Genomic DNA, 17,821 nt, shown 5'->3' on the forward strand with positions numbered 1-17,821 from the left:
TTTATTTGCTTTATTACATTAGAAGTGTTTCTGAGCAATGCATTTGGAGGTTGAACTTGCTAAATGTGCATAGGATTTTTTTTTGCTGTGGTTTTGTCAGTTTTCTCAGCAGCACATTGGTTGAAAAAGCAGGTCAGGGCAAAAAGAATTCTCTCTGAGCTTCAAAGGTATACTTCCTCTCCTATATATCTCCTACAATTTATGTTTATATGTGTATGTATATGCAAATTATATGAATCTTTGCAGTTATATTCATTCTGTTTAGTTGCAACTATAAGCAGAAAGACTTGTGTTCAGGTTCACGATATTTTTGTAGCACTTGACTCATCTTTCTATGTACAGCTTTTTACACAGGAAGGGTTTTTGTGTGTGTGTGTGTGTGTGTGTGTGTGTGTGTGCGCGCGCGTGTGTGTGCAAGCTTGTAGTGCTAAGTTTGTTGTTTCACTACCGGCTTGCATATTCTTTTAAACATGCTTCTACAGTTTAAGATTTTGACATTTAGATTCATTGACTTGAGAATTGAGGCTCTTGTCTAGACTCACAAATCACTAACTCACAACATTAAACGTTAAGTTGAAACAAATAAGATGTGCCTTTCAAAAAAAAGATTTTAGGTTTAATCCACAATTTTAATATTTTGAATGCTGGAATGCAGGTTCTTATTGACTACCAACTTTTATTGTAGATCTTATTTACTATAGTTAACTTGCTTAGGAGGGGTCTAAACTAGGCCAGTCACAGAAATTAAGTACCTTGTTGCTCATTTTTTAACCTAAAATAAATAAATGTTTTGAAAAATACAATATGGAATCGGCATGTCATTAGTTAAAACGTATTACAAACCACAAAAGAAACTAGACAAAAGCATTTAGAAAATCCTCAGACATGCATTGATCAATTTAATAGAGCATTAAGAAACTGAAAAATCTAAACGCATATAAAATCAGAAAACAACAATGTGGCTTACACAGTTAGGAATCTTAGTGGTAATTATTCAGGATAGGAGTAATGGTATTGTTCTGTAGGGGTGTGGTAGCCTAGTGGTCAAGGTGTTGGACTACTGTTCGTAAGGTCATGAGTTTGAATCCCAAGTCTACTAAGCTGCCACAACTGATCTGAAGGTCATGCGTTCCAATCCCAGGTCCTCCAAGCTGCTAGTACTGATCGTAAGGTTATGAGTTCGAATCCCGTGTCCACCAAACTGCCACTGCTGGGGCCCTTTCTAGTCTCTTTTGTGAAAAACCTTTGGATTTTAAGGTTAGGGTTAGACTGGACATGGCATTAATAGTTCAACGAAACAGTCAAAGGGAAGGTAAGACACGCGCGTGTCAGAGAGAGAGAGAGAGAAGGAAGGAAGGAATGAAGGCGAATCGCCTCAGCTTGAAGCGGGGACGGACATTTCAGCGCTCCAGTGTTTTGCATGTTTGCTAATACTGCTGCTAATGTAGTTATGAACAGACGAGGAGATGATGAATAGTGAAACGCAGTCACTATACAAGACTATACGTTTCGTTTCGCAGCCAGATAATGTCCTCATTCCCACGCGAGTACTTCGGATTACTAGTCGTCTCGCTCCAAAAACAAAACGCACATCTCGGACATGAAAGACTGAAGGATGGAGCCGTTTTTCTGTGGTAAAAAGACACGAAGTACTGATTTTTTTTTTATAGTGAAGCTTCCTGTGATAAATACATTAGGAAACACTGCTGTTTTCTCTTTGAGTCGTGACGTTGTAGGTTAGCAGTTTTTTCTTCTGCTCCTGCGCATGTCGTTGTGCTAAAACTTAACCATATAATTGTCTGCCATGTTAGAAACTATGGAAGCTAAAGGCTAAAATGTATAGCTCAGACACTGTTGGACGTTTGCACGAGCTAAACTAATGTTATAGCTTGTGTGCAGTATGCAGGTGTGTTGAGTTTTTTTTTTTATTACATTGGCATTGAGGTGTGTGTTTAGATTTGCATGATCCGTCCATACCTCTTTTAGTGGTTATTTAAATTTGATGATTATGAACGTGCTGAACTTTATGTCTGTGTTCTGTACTGCAACTCTGTCACGTGCGGTTTTCTTGCAGCGCGTGATCAACGTTTAGTAGAGTAAGTTGAGCGATGACGCAATATGTTTTGGACCATAAAGTAAATATTAAATTATATATACATGGTTCTCGCCGTTTATAAAACAAGTTGTATTTTTGGTTTTCCTTAGAATGTTTCACATCTGCAGATATTTCAATCTCTAACGCCCCCGTGCTGACACCCACACACACACCCACACACACCCCCACACACATCTATTAAGTTCCTCTGTTAAATTTGAGACGAATATGGAAGTGAACTTTACACTGACAGACTTAAAACATTCAAACACACATTTGTCTGACTTTCCACTGACATCATTTTAATGCTTATAATTCCTCACATGCTACAAGTAAGTCTAGTCTTAACTTTAACCTCAGTAACTAGACAGAAATCTTGCCTTTTTATTTTTTTAATAGAACAATTTGGTTACCTAAAAAAGTTCTCTTGGTTAAGTCACTGTGGATCATAGACATGGGTTCACTCACACACCTGAGGACAATTTTTTTAGGAGGTGGAAGGGAACTCGAACAGTTTGATGATTAAATTGAAATGAATTAAAACCTACCATAAAGTACAAGGTATAATAAAAACAAAGAACAGTTGATTCCCATAAGCTCTACAAGATTTTAAGTCGTATTGGTCTCTTCTCCCCGCCTTCGTTACCAACTAGATTCAATGCGTTACGTATTTAAAATTAGGTACCAGACATACTCCACTGGGTTAGGGTTAGGGTGGTGTCTGTAAAAGAAAAGCTGGTCTTTAAATTTCTGTGCTTCCAAGAAATGTCTGCACAGTGCTATAAGTTACATCCATATAAGAAATCATTTTGGTTCTTGAGTTTTAAAATCTGCCACTGTTACATTTCAGATCATTATTTTACACTGTTTAACTTTAATCCATGCATAAAACCAGGCTTGAACTTACCAGAATAATGTTTGTTTCTGTCTCTCAGTGCAAATTTTAAATGCAAATACCATCAATATATCAATGCAAATGCATGTATATCTGTGTTCTATCAGGATATTTCATAGCTGCATACAGCTTTGTTGATAAGTAAACTGATATAATGTTTGCCATTCATAATTGTACCAAGTATGGAAGTTCAACCTTCCTGAAACTGAATAAAAGGGTATTTTTGTTTAAAACAGGAAATGAAATATGCAAATGGTAAAGAAGTTTAGCAGATTTTGTTAGGGGAACTTTGTATGGCTTATGTTATCAGGGTATTATAAATCTACACAGAAACATATCTTAATATAAATAAGACACAATTTGTGTTTCTTCATACATGTGAATGTGAAATTGTTATAAACTATTTGCCTGAGAATTATAGTTTACTGTTTATAGTATAGTAACATTAATGGATAATAAATAATTCTAAACCTTTATATTGATATTTTATACTTAGATCTTTTTTAACTGTCTGCCTTATTTGTTCCCATTTTCCAGAGACAATGATGCAGATCAACAGCCAGAGGCTTGATTCAGCTATCAGTCCTTAAGCAAGGTTATAAGAGGCTTTTATTTCCAGATAAAATCTGTTTTTTCTCCCCTACCTTGCAGTCCCCCTACATTCTTCTCCATCTCTCTAATCTGTATCCTTGACATTTTGTCTCTAACTTATCTTTTCATTGAAGCGTTCTATACTTTACTACACACCGTGCTATACTATATCACTTTTTCCTTTTTTCTCCATATGTCACACAAACCTTTTTCAGTTTCTGGATTTTCACCATGAGGAAACAGACTCGACACATCCTGCTGGCCTGTGTGGTCTTCAGCTCAATCACAATCTTTTATCTCAGCCTTAGTGCCATGGAATGCCCAAACTCCCAATCTAGGAGCAGTGCTTGGGCTGCATGGGCAGCTAGCCAGCGTCTGGGCAAGAATCTCAGTTCCTCTCTGCCTGTTCCTATAGAATACAGTGAAGACACTCCTCTGATTTTTGTTGGCGGTGTCCCCCGTAGTGGCACAACTTTAATGCGGGCCATGCTGGATGCCCACTCTGAGGTGCGATGTGGAGAGGAAACGCGTGTCATCCCCCGTTTGTTGGCCATGCAGGCAAGCTGGAGCCGTTCAAGTCGTGAGAGGACTCGCTTGATTGAGGCTGGCGTCACTGACGAGGTCCTGGACTCCGCTGTCCGGTCCTTCCTCTTGGAGATCATTGTGGGTCACGGCGAACCTGCACCCCGTCTCTGTAACAAGGACCCTTTTGCTCTGAAGTCTCTCGTGTACCTCTCCAGACTCTTTCCACGTGCCAAATTTGTGCTGATGCTGCGTGATGGCAGGGCCACGGTTCATTCCATGATATCGCGCAAAGTGACCATCACAGGATTTGACCTGACGAGTTACCGGGACTGTATGGTGAAATGGAACCGAGCAGTGGAGGTCATGTATGAACAATGCCAAGCTGCAGCAGAAGGGAGCTGCCTGCCTGTGTACTATGAACAGCTAGTGTTAAATCCAGAGGAAGTCATGAGAAAGCTCCTTCAGTTTCTGGAGCTGCCCTGGGACCAGGCCGTGCTGCATCATGAGCAGCTGATTGGGAAAGCTGGAGGAGTGTCTCTGTCTAAGTGAGTAATGTTTTAGGGTTTTAACACAAATGGTTATCTATTAAATACTTTTACTATTGCTGAACTTTCCTCTGATAGATTAGGGCTGAGTCATCTTTGGTGCTTTGGCCCCTTAATTTAATATAATAATATATCAATCAATCATGAACTTTACAGCCCTTTACAGTTATTTGCACTACCATGCACTTCTCACACTTTATGTACATAACTGATCAGTCATATATTCTGTATTCATATTTAATACTCCTACTGTTTATATTGTCTCACATAGTCTATACTGTCTTGTATAGTCTTGTATAGTCCACGCTAAATGTATAGTATAGTGTTGTTTATGTCTGTACTTTTGAGAGTCACAAACATGTGACATGCACTCTTTTGCTACAGATTGGAACGGTCAACTGACCAAGTATTCAACCCAGTGAACACACAAGCGCTGTCTAACTGGGTGGGACACATTCCTGATGATGTAGTGAAGGACATGGCTAGCATAGCACCCATGCTGAAGCGTTTAGGTTACGACCCTCTGGCTAACCCTCCAGACTATGGCAAGTCTAGGATTTTTTCCCTGCACAACACACATCAGGTAATAAGGATTGTTATTTAAAAGAAGAGTTAAAGGCTGCTTTCACATTTGCAGTTCATAAACCACAAATAATGACCTGAAACTAGCCCAAGTTCAGGCACTGGTAACCAGAGACACTTCACCATGGAGTGCATACATTTCGATTTGCAATAAATCATTCTTTTTTATTTTCTCATCAATATTTGCCATATATATTACGACAGAAATAGTTCTGTACATTGCAGATACCCAATCTGCACTTATGCATTCCATTTGTTTTTCATAAGTTACATGTGTAGAAACTGATTAGATTTAATTGAGTTTCACCCATGTGCACTTTTTCCAACACTTGGCATTAAAAACCTCATCCCTGCCCACCAGTGTCACAGCGAAGCCTCAAGAAAACTACCGAATGACATGCTCTTTTTCTTTCCCAAAGTTGGGAGGGGGGAATGAAAAGGGGGGTGGGGGGACTGAAAAGGGGGGTGGGGGGAATGAAGGGGGGGGGGGGAGACAAGTGAGATCAATGCCATTAGGATAACCTTGGGCATTAGACATTCCATTGGGCAGAAACTTAAGCAGGGCCTCTTTCCCCATCCTGCTATATGTGAAGAAATATCCCACAAGGCAACACATGCAAAATAAAATGCATACATTTCTACATTGCTCGTCTATTATTAGTATTTCAGTAGGCTAGGTTATTACACCTATGTGTTACCTTGGGCGAATTGCTTCTTACTTGCTTTTCTCCTTGGAAACTCATTCACCAAACTGTCAAAGTTAAGCTCAGACTCACTAGACAGCAGATATCTTAAGTCTTCTTTGGCACATTTTAGTTCTGAGTTCATTTTTATACCAATTCAAGAGGGAAAATGAATATTCTCATCTCTAATATCACAATGTTGCAGAATAAAAGAACAATTTGGGAACTTTGAAACAATTACTGGGCGGCACGGTGGCTTAGTGATTAGCACGTTCACCTCACACCTCCAGGGTTGGGGGTTCGATTCCCGCCTCCTCCTTGTGTGTGTGGAGTTTGCATGTTCTCCCCGTGCCTCGGGGGTTTCCTCCGGGTACTCTGGTTTCCTCCCCTGGTCCAAAGACATGCATGGTAGGTTGATTGGCATCTCTGGAAAATTGTCCGTAGTGTGTGATTGCGCGAGTGAATGAGAGTGTGTGTGCCCTGCAGTGGGTTGGCACTCTGTCCAGGGTGTATCCTGCCTTGATGCCCGATGACGCCTGAGATAGGCACAGGCTCCCCGTGAGCCGAGGTAGTTCGGATAAGCGGTAGAAAATGAGCGAGTGAGTGAGTGAGAGAAACAATTACTGCAACCCTTTCTGCCTCCAAAGCCACAGTGTTTTTCTATCTTTATTACTTTAAAATGTTAAATATAGTTTAGATAGCAATTAAGGCTAATTTGTAAGGTGATAGTATGCAGAACTAGTGCCTTTTTCAATATCAGCAAAGAAAATATAAAAAAATCACTCTGGCTAGGTTTTTTTTAGGTGGAGAGCAGCCAAGTGTGAAAGTATTCTGTATACTTAAATATAATAATTGGAAGTTTTTTAAATGTTATTATATTATTTATGTTGAACTTACAAGCCGCATGTAAAAATTAATATATGTATTGTTGATTGTGTATGAGTGACCAAATGTAAAAGTGGTCTCAGGAGCATTGTCTGATATAAAATAGATTCTCTATGCACATTCTAACCCCATTGTTTTATTATTTTCACAGAATAAAGGAGCTGAAGAAAAGACAGATGTTTATCATCCTAATTAATTCGTGATATTCAAGCTTTATATGTTGGTGAAATTTACAGAATGTTTGAACACATTGTTTGACTGAACTTTTTTTGAATTACACCTCACAATCACCAGCTTTCTAATATCTGGTGTGGACTATTGTATCTATGAAAAGCATCACTATTCAATTGTTAAAGTGTCTGTCAAAGATAATAAATATTTATTTTAAAAATATCCTTTGAGCTGCTTTCACTGTCTTTCACCAACAGTGTTAGTCTCCTTAGCGCCCCACACCACACACTCACACACTACAAGCTAGCATATACATTTGAATTCAAAAGTTTGTATACCCTTGGAACAAAATATAGAAACAGAAATGTAATTTCCTCAATGTCTGTAGTTTGTCTTTATAACTCCATGATCTTCAAAACGTTGATGAATTATAGGGGTATATAAAATAATGTAGGGACCTTATACGTACGTCACCTAGAAATCATGGGAAACATTTGCATGGGTATAATGGAAGACAGCAGCAAAAAGATAAACGTTTACTGTAAACATATTGACCCCGACGTGATTTGAACACGCAACCTTCTGATCTGGAGTCAGACGCGCTACCGTTGCGCCACGAGGTCTTTACATTATATGCGCAATCTTTGGTTTAACGGCTTTATTTTGATTTAGTTCCCTTATATATGACTGTTTAAAGTTAGTTTGATATCTTCCCTGGTGGTCTAGTGGTTAGGATTCGGCGCTCTCACCGCCGCGGCCCGGGTTCGATTCCCGGTCAGGGAATTTACATTTTTGTGCTTCAATATAAAATTTGACGAACAAGAGGCCCACACGAGCCGGCTCTTCCATAATCCCCGAAAATGTAGGCGATCTTAATAGGCTCGGTCTGGGCCATTTTTTCACCGATATCACCTTTCGATATTTAAATAGGCTTTATGTGATAAATCTTCTAGTCGAGAGTATCAATGCGAACTGCAAATGAAACTATAATTAAAATGAGCTGACCCCGACGTGATTTGAACACGCAACCTTCTGATCTGGAGTCAGACGCGCTACCGTTGCGCCACGAGGTCTACCACAGCTTTGCTTTCACAACAATATTTACATTTTACAGAATCATGAGTCCGTCCGTGTTAGCAGACCTCCGTTGCTTTTGGTAACCATCCTGCCACGTTTCATGATCCAAACGGAAAAACAGAAAAACAAAAGAAATCTAACAAAAAACACACAGCAAACAAAACCAAAAGCATAATAGCAACGTGTGTCGCGTATAGTCGATTAGATCACATCATATAACCTTCCCTGGTGGTCTAGTGGTTAGGATTCGGCGCTCTCACCGCCGCGGCCCGGGTTCGATTCCCGGTCAGGGAACGTAGCCTTTTACCTACCTCCTGTCAATTTCCATAAAGGTTACGCAACTTGTAACAAAGAAAGCATTAATCTTATCAGCAACCCACCCACTCTGCATAACTGAATATCTAGGCAGCACACAGAACATCCGCACTGTGTTTCTCTGCGCATACAGACAAGGTAGGTTACCAAACGTCATTTATCATGTGTAAATTCAATAGTTTAAGAATAATTTTGAAATTAGTCTACCACAAGAGGTTAAAAGTAAAAAAAGATAATGATATATTTTCGGTGGCTAAGGATTACTATGAAATAAGGTTAATGCCAAAATCAAACTAAAGAGCAGCATGGTTCTGTGCGCAAGCTATAAAGCTTTATCACTAAGGTTTTGCTGATCAGTCAGTATACTAGTTTTCATGAAGCAGCATGAACCATAGATTAGTGTGGATGTCAAACTTGGGTTTACAAACATTTCACACTGTAGTACACTTTATATTGTGTAGTACTGCTGGGACTACAGAATATAAAAATACTGGAAACACCGTTGAAAATAAATTGTCACTTTTTACTGAAAGAAGCTGATACATTTTCTACCTTTGACTATTTTTTTTCCATTTGCATTTTCCATGTAGTTTAAATGAAATCATGCTTCTATGGTAATTATGCCTGCTTGTTATTTGCAATTCAAATGTAGATGTAGCTCCAAACCAAATTAACAAATTCGAAAACACAACAACAAGTCAGACAACCCAGAAACGGTAGTGTATCGTTTTTGAATGGAAACTTACCGATCATTGGACAAGACACCTGTCACTCAAGATATACAGGTATGGAATCTTATGTGTAATGTGTAAAGTTCCATCCATCCATTCCAACTTTTCCCTGTGGCAGACTGTTGAACTTCATGTATACTTTGAGTGACAGGCGTCTTGTCCAATCACAAACTATACCAACCGCTTCCGGTTTGTCTGAAATGTCGTTGTGTTTTCTGATTTGTTAATTTGTTTTCTGATTTGTTAATTTGTTTTCTGATTTGTTAATTTGTTTTCTGATTTGTTAATGTGTTTCATGCACCGATTCAGACAACCCGGAAGCGGTTGGTATAATTTGTGAATGGAAACTTACCGATCATTGGACAAGACGACTGTCATTAAAGATATAAAGGTGAATGAAAGGTGTCTCGTCCGATGATCGGTAAATTTCCATTCACAAATTATACCAACCGCTTCCGGGTTGTCTGACTTGTTAATGTGTTTTCGGTTTTGTTAATGTGTTTTGGGTTTTGTTAATGTGTTTTGGGTTTTATTAATGTGTTTTCGGTTTTGTTAATGTGTTTTGGGTTTTGTTAATGTGTTTTGGGTTTTGTTAATGTGTTTTCGGTTTTGTTAATGTGTTTTCGGTTTTGTTAATGTGTTTTGGGTTTTGTTAATGTGTTTTGGGTTTTATTAATGTGTTTTCGGTTTTGTTAATGTGTTTTGGGTTTTGTTAATGTGTTTTGGGTTTTGTTAATGTGTTTTGGGTTTTGTTAATGTGTTTTCGGTTTTGTTAATGTGTTTTCGGTTTTGTTAATGTGTTTTGGGTTTTGTTAATGTGTTTTGGGTTTTATTAATGTGTTTTCGGTTTTGTTAATGTGTTTTGGGTTTTGTTAATGTGTTTTGGGTTTTGTTAATGTGTTTTGGGTTTTGTTAATGTGTTTTGGGTTTTGTTAATTTGTTTTGCACTTCCCGGCCACCGTACATAAAAGATCAGACGCAGTACATATTTAAAGTTGGGGAAAGATCTACTTTAAGGTGAAACCATGTACATTATTTTAAAATGTTTTTACAGTATGTGATTTGTACACTCCATGTTAAGTCAGGCAAATGGAGGGCATTTACGTGACAATTCGAACATCATTGGCCCCTCTATCAGGATCATACAACATTCTGTGGGTCTCTCTGATTGGTTCTCAATGTGAGTGTCCACCAGTTAGGCCTTTTACAGATGATCAGTGTCTCCTTCCTGGTTCGGTAAGGTCTTCATTTATTTCCTTTTTTTTTTTTAACTTGAGTGAGAAAATGTAAGATCATCAATCATCTAAGTATGTTGTCCTGCACTTTTTTGGTAGAGCTGCACTGTTCTGGTGAAGCCTGATGCGGAAATAGGCTCAGTGGTTCTGGTGCGTTTACGGCTTGAGGCTCGGCCTGGATTCCCCAATCACGACTGGCACTGTCTAGATGTTAAGCTAAAGATGAGCTCTGATGACACAGAAGTGGAGTGCTTCCCCTGTAACAGGTGGATCACAACTGCAGATGGTGATGTGGAACTTCGCAGCAATAAAGGCAATCATGTTGCTTTTTTCAAACTTAAGCTCTTTGCTGCAACATACAAAAACAAAATATGCATTTTGCTAGCTAACATGCTGCAGATGTGCTATTAAAAACAGGAAGTAGTGCGTAAACATGATGTCAACAACAAAGTTGTCTTTTTGTGCTTTTTTTATTATCCTCAGTGTGCCTGCTGAATAGCGAGTCACTGCTTATACTTCGAGAGCACAGGGCCAGGGATCTCCAGAATAAGCAAAAACATATCAGGTATTGCATTAACGTAGAAATAATCTCTCACATTCACACCTCTGATTTCGGACTGATGGAACTCCTTAAACAAAAACAACGAATCATTAGTGTCACTTTGAAAGAAGACAGAAACTTTATTTATCCTTGTAGATGGAGGACTTTTGCTGAAGGTGGTCTCCGTTGCATTGACATGTCCAATGTGGAGGCACTGGGTCCCAATTTGATTTTTACCCGACAAAGGTACAATCTCACCTACATAAGAAAATGTCATGCTTTTCGGATAAGTCTTTTATGGACAGATTATTCAGCAAGTTTCCAATTAGCTTGGCATGTAGTGGTGGATGATTTTTTTTAACCTGATTGGGGGTTGCAATGCTATGTTGAAATCATTAAACCTACCTTTTATATTTCTGTCTCTCAGCCCAGGCAACAGTGTGCACTATCTTAAGGGCTTTCATGATAGAATTGAACCATGGCGTACCATGAAAGAATTGGAGATGCTACTCATCCTCAGTGGAAAAGATAACACAGTTGCAAGTATGCCAGTGATATATTTGCTAACATTCTAAATTTATATTTTCTAAATTTCTAAAACTTACTAAACAATGCAAATAATATGACACTTAATGTGATTTGAAAACATCTTTAGTATAATTTCTTCTATGGGATTATTGATTGCCTTTCTTTTTTCTTGTTTTTTAGAATATGTTCAGGCTCACTGGAAAGAAGATGCCTTTTTTGGATATCAGTGTCTGAATGGATGTAATCCTCTAATCATCAGACGGATCCACTGTCTTCCACCTAATCTAGCTGTCACATCCCAGATGATCAAGGATTTTCTGCCAGAGGGTTCGTCTCTAGAGCAGGAGTTAGAGGTTTGTCTATGTGTATAATAGACTTAATGAGTATATGGACATTTACAAAATAATATGATGACTGTAAATTCTAATATAATATAATATAATATAATATAATATAATATAATATAATATGAATCTACAATATCTAAATTTGAGAGTGTATATAGTCTAAATGCAAGCACAGAATGCTGTTTGCAAGACAATTAAAATATTCTAATAGCTATCATTTAAGAACAATGCCTTTATTTGACGCGTATACTGCATATTATTGTAAAATGAAAGGCTAGTCAGGATTTGGGGATCAGAGCTCAGTCAACCATGATGCATGGTGCCTGAAACACCTTGAGAGGATCAAGAGCCAACAATGGCAGCTTGGGCTGTAACCCAGACAGAGAAAAGCTCATGGTTCCACTGGGGATTGAACCCAGGACCTTCTGCGTGTAAAGCAGATATGATAACCACTACACTATGGAACCAGTCAAAGGCTTTTGTCTTACTATTGGCTAAAAGGCAAATCACTACTTTTAGCCACTAGTAAGACAAAAGCTTTTGACTGGTTCCATAGTGTAGTGGTTATCATATCTGCTATTATATGTTCTATTTTTTTTGTACATCTAATATCTTATTATTTCTTCAGTATCAATTAATTCACAGGGACCTTTATGGTGAAGGCCCAACAATAATCTGAGCCAATAATACATACAATTACAAAAAACCCATGTTATTTTTAAAAAATATTTATAGTTATGTATGTTAATATGGTGAAGCGTCCTGTTAAGAGACAGAAATTTGTATGAACTAATGTGAACTCCTATGAACTAATGTGTTCACCACTGTACATGTATTTACTCATTAGAAGTAGTTAAATTATATTTAAAAACGCTGACATGCCATTCTTTAAATAAAAGTAAATAAAAAAATACATTAATAAATCAATTGTCAGTCAATAAAACCTTTTAGGACATTACACAAAGCCATTCTTCATTCTTTTCTTCATTCCTTGCTGTGTTTTATACCTTACATAACACATACTTTGAATTAATGTTTTTTATGCACCATAGAGAGGAACTATATTTCTCCTGGATTATGAGGTACTTGATCAGATATCTGCCAATGTTATCAATGGTAAACAGTCATACCTAGCTGCGCCGCTGTGCCTCCTGCATTATAACCAACATGGAGAACTGAAGCCTATTGCTATCCAGGTGTGTTTAATATTTAATATGTTATATTTTAATGTTATTACTGAAATATTACTGCAAAAAAGTGCTGTCATGTACCTTAATATATTGATGTCTTATACGTCAGGCAGATCAATATTTTAAGAATGATTAATTTGATACCCAGAAATAAAGCAGCTTTCTGAATATTTGATGCTAGCTGCAGAAAATTGCTGGGCCTCAAAATCCGGTCTTCCTGCCTTCTGACTCTGCATCTGACTGGTTGTTAGCAAAGATATGGGTCCATAACGCAGATTTCCAAGTTCATCAGCTGCTCTCCCACTTCCTTCGCACTCACTTAATAGGAGAAGTGTGCTGCATCGCCATGCTTCGGAAACTGCCAGAAATACACCCTCTGCATCAGGTAAGTATTAACAAATACTGAAATGAAAAGAAATGATGCTCAAGGTTTTGCTAACTTCTGGCTGTCTAATGCCGCCTACCTCTCTTCAAAGAGGAAACATGAGCATGGATAATGCCATGGTGCAGAATCATGAGGAAAAGCCTAACCTTCCAGCAAGTGCCATAGTGGGTTAAGCCTTTTGTTCCATTTATCTAAAGATCCTTTTACATGTTTTGTAGTCTATGTTCTCCCTGTACAATCGGGGCTTCCTTCGGGTACTCCGGTGTCCTCCCCTAGTCCCATGGCATGTAGGGGTAGGGTGACTGGCAGTGGGATGGCATACTGTGTAGGATAAGAGTTGGATGTACAGACTGATGAACGGATGTGTTTTATTATTTAATTCTACTGAATTAAATTGGATTTATCTTTTTTCAAATATTTACAGCTTCTGATGCCTCATTTAAAGAATTCTCTTCAGATCAATATCCAGGCTCGAACTTCTCTTCTGGGTCCTGGTGGTGTATTTGATAAGGTTGGTATGATTAGCTTCAGTTACAATTAAATGTCTGTACACTTTGTTGCTAATTTTAAGTGATGACCGTCAAACACTACATTAAAACAGTGACTACTGTGGCACTGCTGATTCAGATTTTATTTGGAAAAAAATATGGTTGTTGTGTATTGTAACTAAATTTGCAGCTGCCTATTTACCAGGAAGATAATATTTGGTTTAACCTCTTCCCATCAGGCTGTAGGATGTGGCCTTGATGCATTGCCTCTTCTGCTTGCTCGAGGCAGCGCCCGACTACACTACACTTCACTATGTGTCCCGGATGACCTGAAAGACAGAGGACTGGATAAACTGCCCAACTGTTACTATGCACAGGATGCTCTGAGGGTGTGGAATGCACTTCACAGGTGCTTTAAAAAAGACATAATAAATAAATATATATATATATATATATATATATATATATATATATATATATATATATATATATATATATATATATATATACATACACACACACACACATAATATTAGTTTCAGATGTCACGACTGTTAATGCAGAAAAATAAGGGTGTGTTTTTATTGCATAATATGCATAATCTAAAAAACAATTATTTTCCCTGAAGTGATACACTACAAAAGTAAACCAGAATAAACCCTAAATTAGTTTTTTCTGGATATACTACCATATTGGTGTCCAGTACACTGAGGGATGCAGACAAAAAGCTCTGAAACACAAAATTAGTTTTTATGGGTGCTTTCTTTAAAGACCTGCATGTGGTTATTGTTAGGATTAATTGATACAGTATAGGAGAGCAACATTTTGATGTTTGATGTAGGTTTGTGGCAGCCTGGGTGGAACTGTATTACCACGATGACCAGGAGGTCCAGCGTGACTCAGAACTCCAGAACTGGATCCAAGAAATCCACCTTGAGGGTTTTCCACGTTTTACCCACACAGGTGAAAGTTTGAATCTCACTACAGTTATTTTTACAATCTGAGCACAATTTGCCATAATTACCAGAAAAACAACTAATCAGAAGAAAAGAAGAATAAGAATTAAATAAGAATAAGTACTAAATTGTACTATAACACACTAAATTCTAGCACATTCAGACTGTAGATTCATGCAAATTTTTTTAGTGACAGTCATTTACGGTTACATTTACAGCATTTGGCAGAAGCCCTTATCCAGAGCGATCTACAGAATTGCTTAAGTCTCTGTCATTGGATACATTAACTCTGGGTCACTAGGTTGCACACTTAAGATACCATGAGTCTAAAACATTGTTCACGATTTATTTTTTTTTTTAAACATATATGCAACAAACAAGGAAGGAAGTGCTAGTTGAAGTGTTTCATGAAAAAGTAGCTCTTCAACCACTGTTTGAAAATAGCCAGTGACTTAGCTGTCCAGACCACTAGGGGAAGTTCATTCCACCACCTTGGTGTCAAAACAGAAAAGAGTCTTGTTGTATACTTGCCTCTTACCCCGAGAGATGGTGGAACCAGTCAAGCAATGCTGGTAGATCTGAGGGTGTGAGGTGCAGTGCGAGGAGTGATGAGGGCTTTGAGGTAAGAGGGAGCTGGTCCGTTTTTGGCTTTGTAGGCCAGCATCAGTGTATTGAATCTGATGCGTACAGCTACCGGAAACCAGTGGAGGGATTGCAGCAGCGGGGTGGTATGCGAGAACTTGGGCAGGTTGAAAACAAATCATGCAGCTGCATTTTGGATTCTGCATTTGCAGAGAGACAAATTGCGTTCATAGTTAGAACTGCCAGCAGTGCGTTGCAGTAGTCCAGTCTTGAAATGACAAGAGATTGAACAAGTGCTTGAGCAGCCTGTGTGGACAAAAATGGCTGAATCCTTCTAATGTTGTAGAGAATGAACCGACATGAGCGAGTCACATTAGCAACATGAGAGGAAAAGGACAGTTGATTGTCCATGGTTACCCCAAGGTTGCAAGCTGTGGCTGAAGGGGAGAGCAGATTGTTATGCAGGGATATTGCAAGATCATGACCTGGGGATGAATCACCTGGGATGATCAGCAGTTCAGTTTTGCTAGGATTGAGCTTTAACTGATGAGCAGTCATCCATGATGATATTTCTGAGACATGCTGAGATCAGTTAAGTTGTGTATCATCTGCATAGCAGTGGTAAGAGAACCCATGTGAGGAAATAACCTCACCAAGAGAGTGAGTATACAGTCATGATAGAAGATTACAAAGAATAAAACCCCTCTTAGATTTGAGCAGTATCTGACCTCTAGTCTGTTTTGCATAACTGTGACGGTGCATGTGAAATACACTGGCAAGTGAATCAGGCACAAACGAGTGGATTATTTACACTGTTGTCACTTTTTTTTTGCCAAAATACCTTTGGAGGAAAGACTAGAAGTTGATTGGCTAATCAAGTACTGTATATTTAAACATGTATATTTGATATTTGTCCTCTTATCTTTCACAACCAGGTATCACATGCAATTACCTTAATTCTTTTTGATTCAATATTTTCTTACTAAAACTTCATTTCCCCAGGCTTCCCACAGACATTTCAGACCAAGGCAGAACTGACTAAGTACATCACAATGGTGATCTTCACAAGTTCAGCAATGCATTCAGCTGTCAACTTTTCTCAGGTGAGTTTACTCTTTTCTGTGAAGATTTATAAACTATTGCTTTGAAACATACATTTATAAATGAATAAATAAATAAATAAATAAATGCTTTATTTTTAAGCTACTTCATAGTTGCTAACTAATAAAAAAGAGTTTTGTAGCTTTGCAAAATACAACTGACAACCTTAGCAACAGATAATGACCTGAACATTTTCACACTTGGATTGTTTACCACTTTGTTTACCATCTTTCCCTGGTGTTAGACATTTCACCTGGTGATGAATCACTCTCAGGAGTCATAGGTTTTGCTGTATTATTTTTAGATGATACATTTTCATTCAGATCTTGATATTTAATACCAACAGTCTAACATTCAGATCGGTCCTGTTAAATTTAAATTCAGTTGGACTTCAGCTTATGGATGCCAAACTGCCCGGCTGCCATGTTACGTCCTCCTCCTCAAGTGAAAGGCTCAGTGACAGAAGAAGATATTTTGACATTCCTTCCTGATGTTAACACCACTTGCAGAGTGCTCATTGTGCTGTTCCTGCTGTCACAACCGTCTGTTGACTCTGTGAGTATAGTCATCCCTAACAACAAAACAAGACTAACAACAAAAAGCCCTGGGCCAAGAAGAACAAGAAGTTCTTGTTTTGCCAAAGCCCCTGGGTTGGGTTAGGGTTAGGGTTAGTTTTCAACTAACAGTTTTTCAGTGAAATTCTTGTAAGCAATAATCCTGGAACTGAAATAAAGAAAAGGTACAAATAGGGGGTAGCAAATTAAGCAAATAAATTAACCATTGTTCCTGTGTCCATGTATTGTTGTACTGTAGGTGCCCTTGTGCCAGTACAGAGAGTGGTACTTCAGCAGTGGTGCGCCTAACAAGCTTGTCAAAATGGTGCAGAAAGACCTGAGGGACATCGCTCATGACATCCGTAAGAGGAACAGCAAACTGGAGCTTGCTTACCCCTATCTCCAGCCAGATAACATTGAAAACAGCGTGGCTATCTAAAAATCTAATCAGCATCATTCAGAATATAACAAACCAAATTACACAATAAGCATAATGAGATTACATTATGCACCATGCATCTATTTTTTACAATAGATCATTTGACAGCTTTATGAATATTTAAAAGATTAAAGATTTTGCATAGGTGATTGTGTCATGTTAATTATTGTGGCAATTGTGCACTTTGTTCTTATGTACTTTGTAAGTTTGATTCCTGGCTTTTGGAAAACATTTTAGGCAAAGTTTAGGAAAGGATCACTTAGGGTTTTCCATAAGTGTGAAAATATTCAAAGTATTTAGAGCCAGTCAGCAGGTGCTCAAATACACACACTATTATCACTTAAATCTATATCACATGGACCTGGTAAGCACCAAATTCA

General features: G+C 38.2%; 3 protein-coding genes and 5 non-coding genes across 12 annotated transcripts in view; 4 read left to right on the forward strand and 4 right to left on the reverse strand.

Annotated features, from left to right (window-relative positions):
• Positions 1–17,821, reverse strand: part of LOC132860195 (methyltransferase-like protein 27) — a 242,299-nt gene that overhangs the window by 150,210 nt on the left and 74,268 nt on the right. The gene's annotated exons all lie outside the window — the stretch shown is intronic.
• On the forward strand, positions 114–7,194 carry tpst1l (tyrosylprotein sulfotransferase 1, like). 4 transcript variants are annotated; one of them, XM_060890253.1, is made up of 5 exons: positions 114–167; positions 3,528–3,585; positions 3,797–4,651; positions 5,036–5,234; positions 6,953–7,194. In XM_060890253.1, the coding sequence occupies exons 3-5, from the start codon at positions 3,813–3,815 to the stop codon at positions 6,995–6,997; spliced, it is 1,083 nt and encodes a 360-aa protein (XP_060746236.1). In that variant the 5' UTR covers positions 114–167; positions 3,528–3,585; positions 3,797–3,812; the 3' UTR covers positions 6,998–7,194. The 4 variants fall into 4 exon arrangements, with proteins under 4 accessions (XP_060746236.1, XP_060746235.1, XP_060746234.1 ...); XM_060890252.1 differs by lacking the exon at positions 114–167 and adding an exon at positions 1,335–1,649; XM_060890251.1 differs by lacking the exon at positions 114–167 and adding an exon at positions 1,335–1,634.
• trnaw-cca (transfer RNA tryptophan (anticodon CCA)) lies at positions 7,524–7,595 on the reverse strand. Its single transcript has one exon. It is a non-coding gene; the product is annotated as a tRNA-Trp (tRNA).
• Positions 7,684–7,755, forward strand: trnae-cuc (transfer RNA glutamic acid (anticodon CUC)). Its single transcript has one exon. It is a non-coding gene; the product is annotated as a tRNA-Glu (tRNA).
• On the reverse strand, positions 7,974–8,045 carry trnaw-cca (transfer RNA tryptophan (anticodon CCA)). Its single transcript has one exon. It is a non-coding gene; the product is annotated as a tRNA-Trp (tRNA).
• Positions 8,272–8,343, forward strand: trnae-cuc (transfer RNA glutamic acid (anticodon CUC)). Its single transcript has one exon. It is a non-coding gene; the product is annotated as a tRNA-Glu (tRNA).
• zgc:152891 (uncharacterized protein LOC767741 homolog) lies at positions 8,394–17,587 on the forward strand. Of its 2 annotated transcripts, none has more exons than XM_060891412.1 (15): positions 8,394–8,502; positions 10,177–10,331; positions 10,430–10,643; positions 10,814–10,895; positions 11,028–11,117; positions 11,299–11,414; positions 11,580–11,752; positions 12,799–12,942; positions 13,118–13,321; positions 13,746–13,832; positions 14,049–14,218; positions 14,651–14,772; positions 16,350–16,450; positions 16,833–17,003; positions 17,262–17,587. In XM_060891412.1, the coding sequence occupies exons 2-15, from the start codon at positions 10,185–10,187 to the stop codon at positions 17,439–17,441; spliced, it is 2,001 nt and encodes a 666-aa protein (XP_060747395.1). In that variant the 5' UTR covers positions 8,394–8,502; positions 10,177–10,184; the 3' UTR covers positions 17,442–17,587. The 2 variants fall into 2 exon arrangements, with proteins under 2 accessions (XP_060747395.1, XP_060747396.1); XM_060891413.1 differs by having other exon boundaries at positions 8,406–8,502; positions 10,181–10,331.
• Positions 12,141–12,213, reverse strand: trnav-uac (transfer RNA valine (anticodon UAC)). Its single transcript has one exon. It is a non-coding gene; the product is annotated as a tRNA-Val (tRNA).

The sequence above is a fragment of the Tachysurus vachellii genome, chromosome 17, assembly GCF_030014155.1.
Source record: "Tachysurus vachellii isolate PV-2020 chromosome 17, HZAU_Pvac_v1, whole genome shotgun sequence".
NCBI classification, from domain to species: domain Eukaryota; kingdom Metazoa; phylum Chordata; class Actinopteri; order Siluriformes; family Bagridae; genus Tachysurus; species Tachysurus vachellii.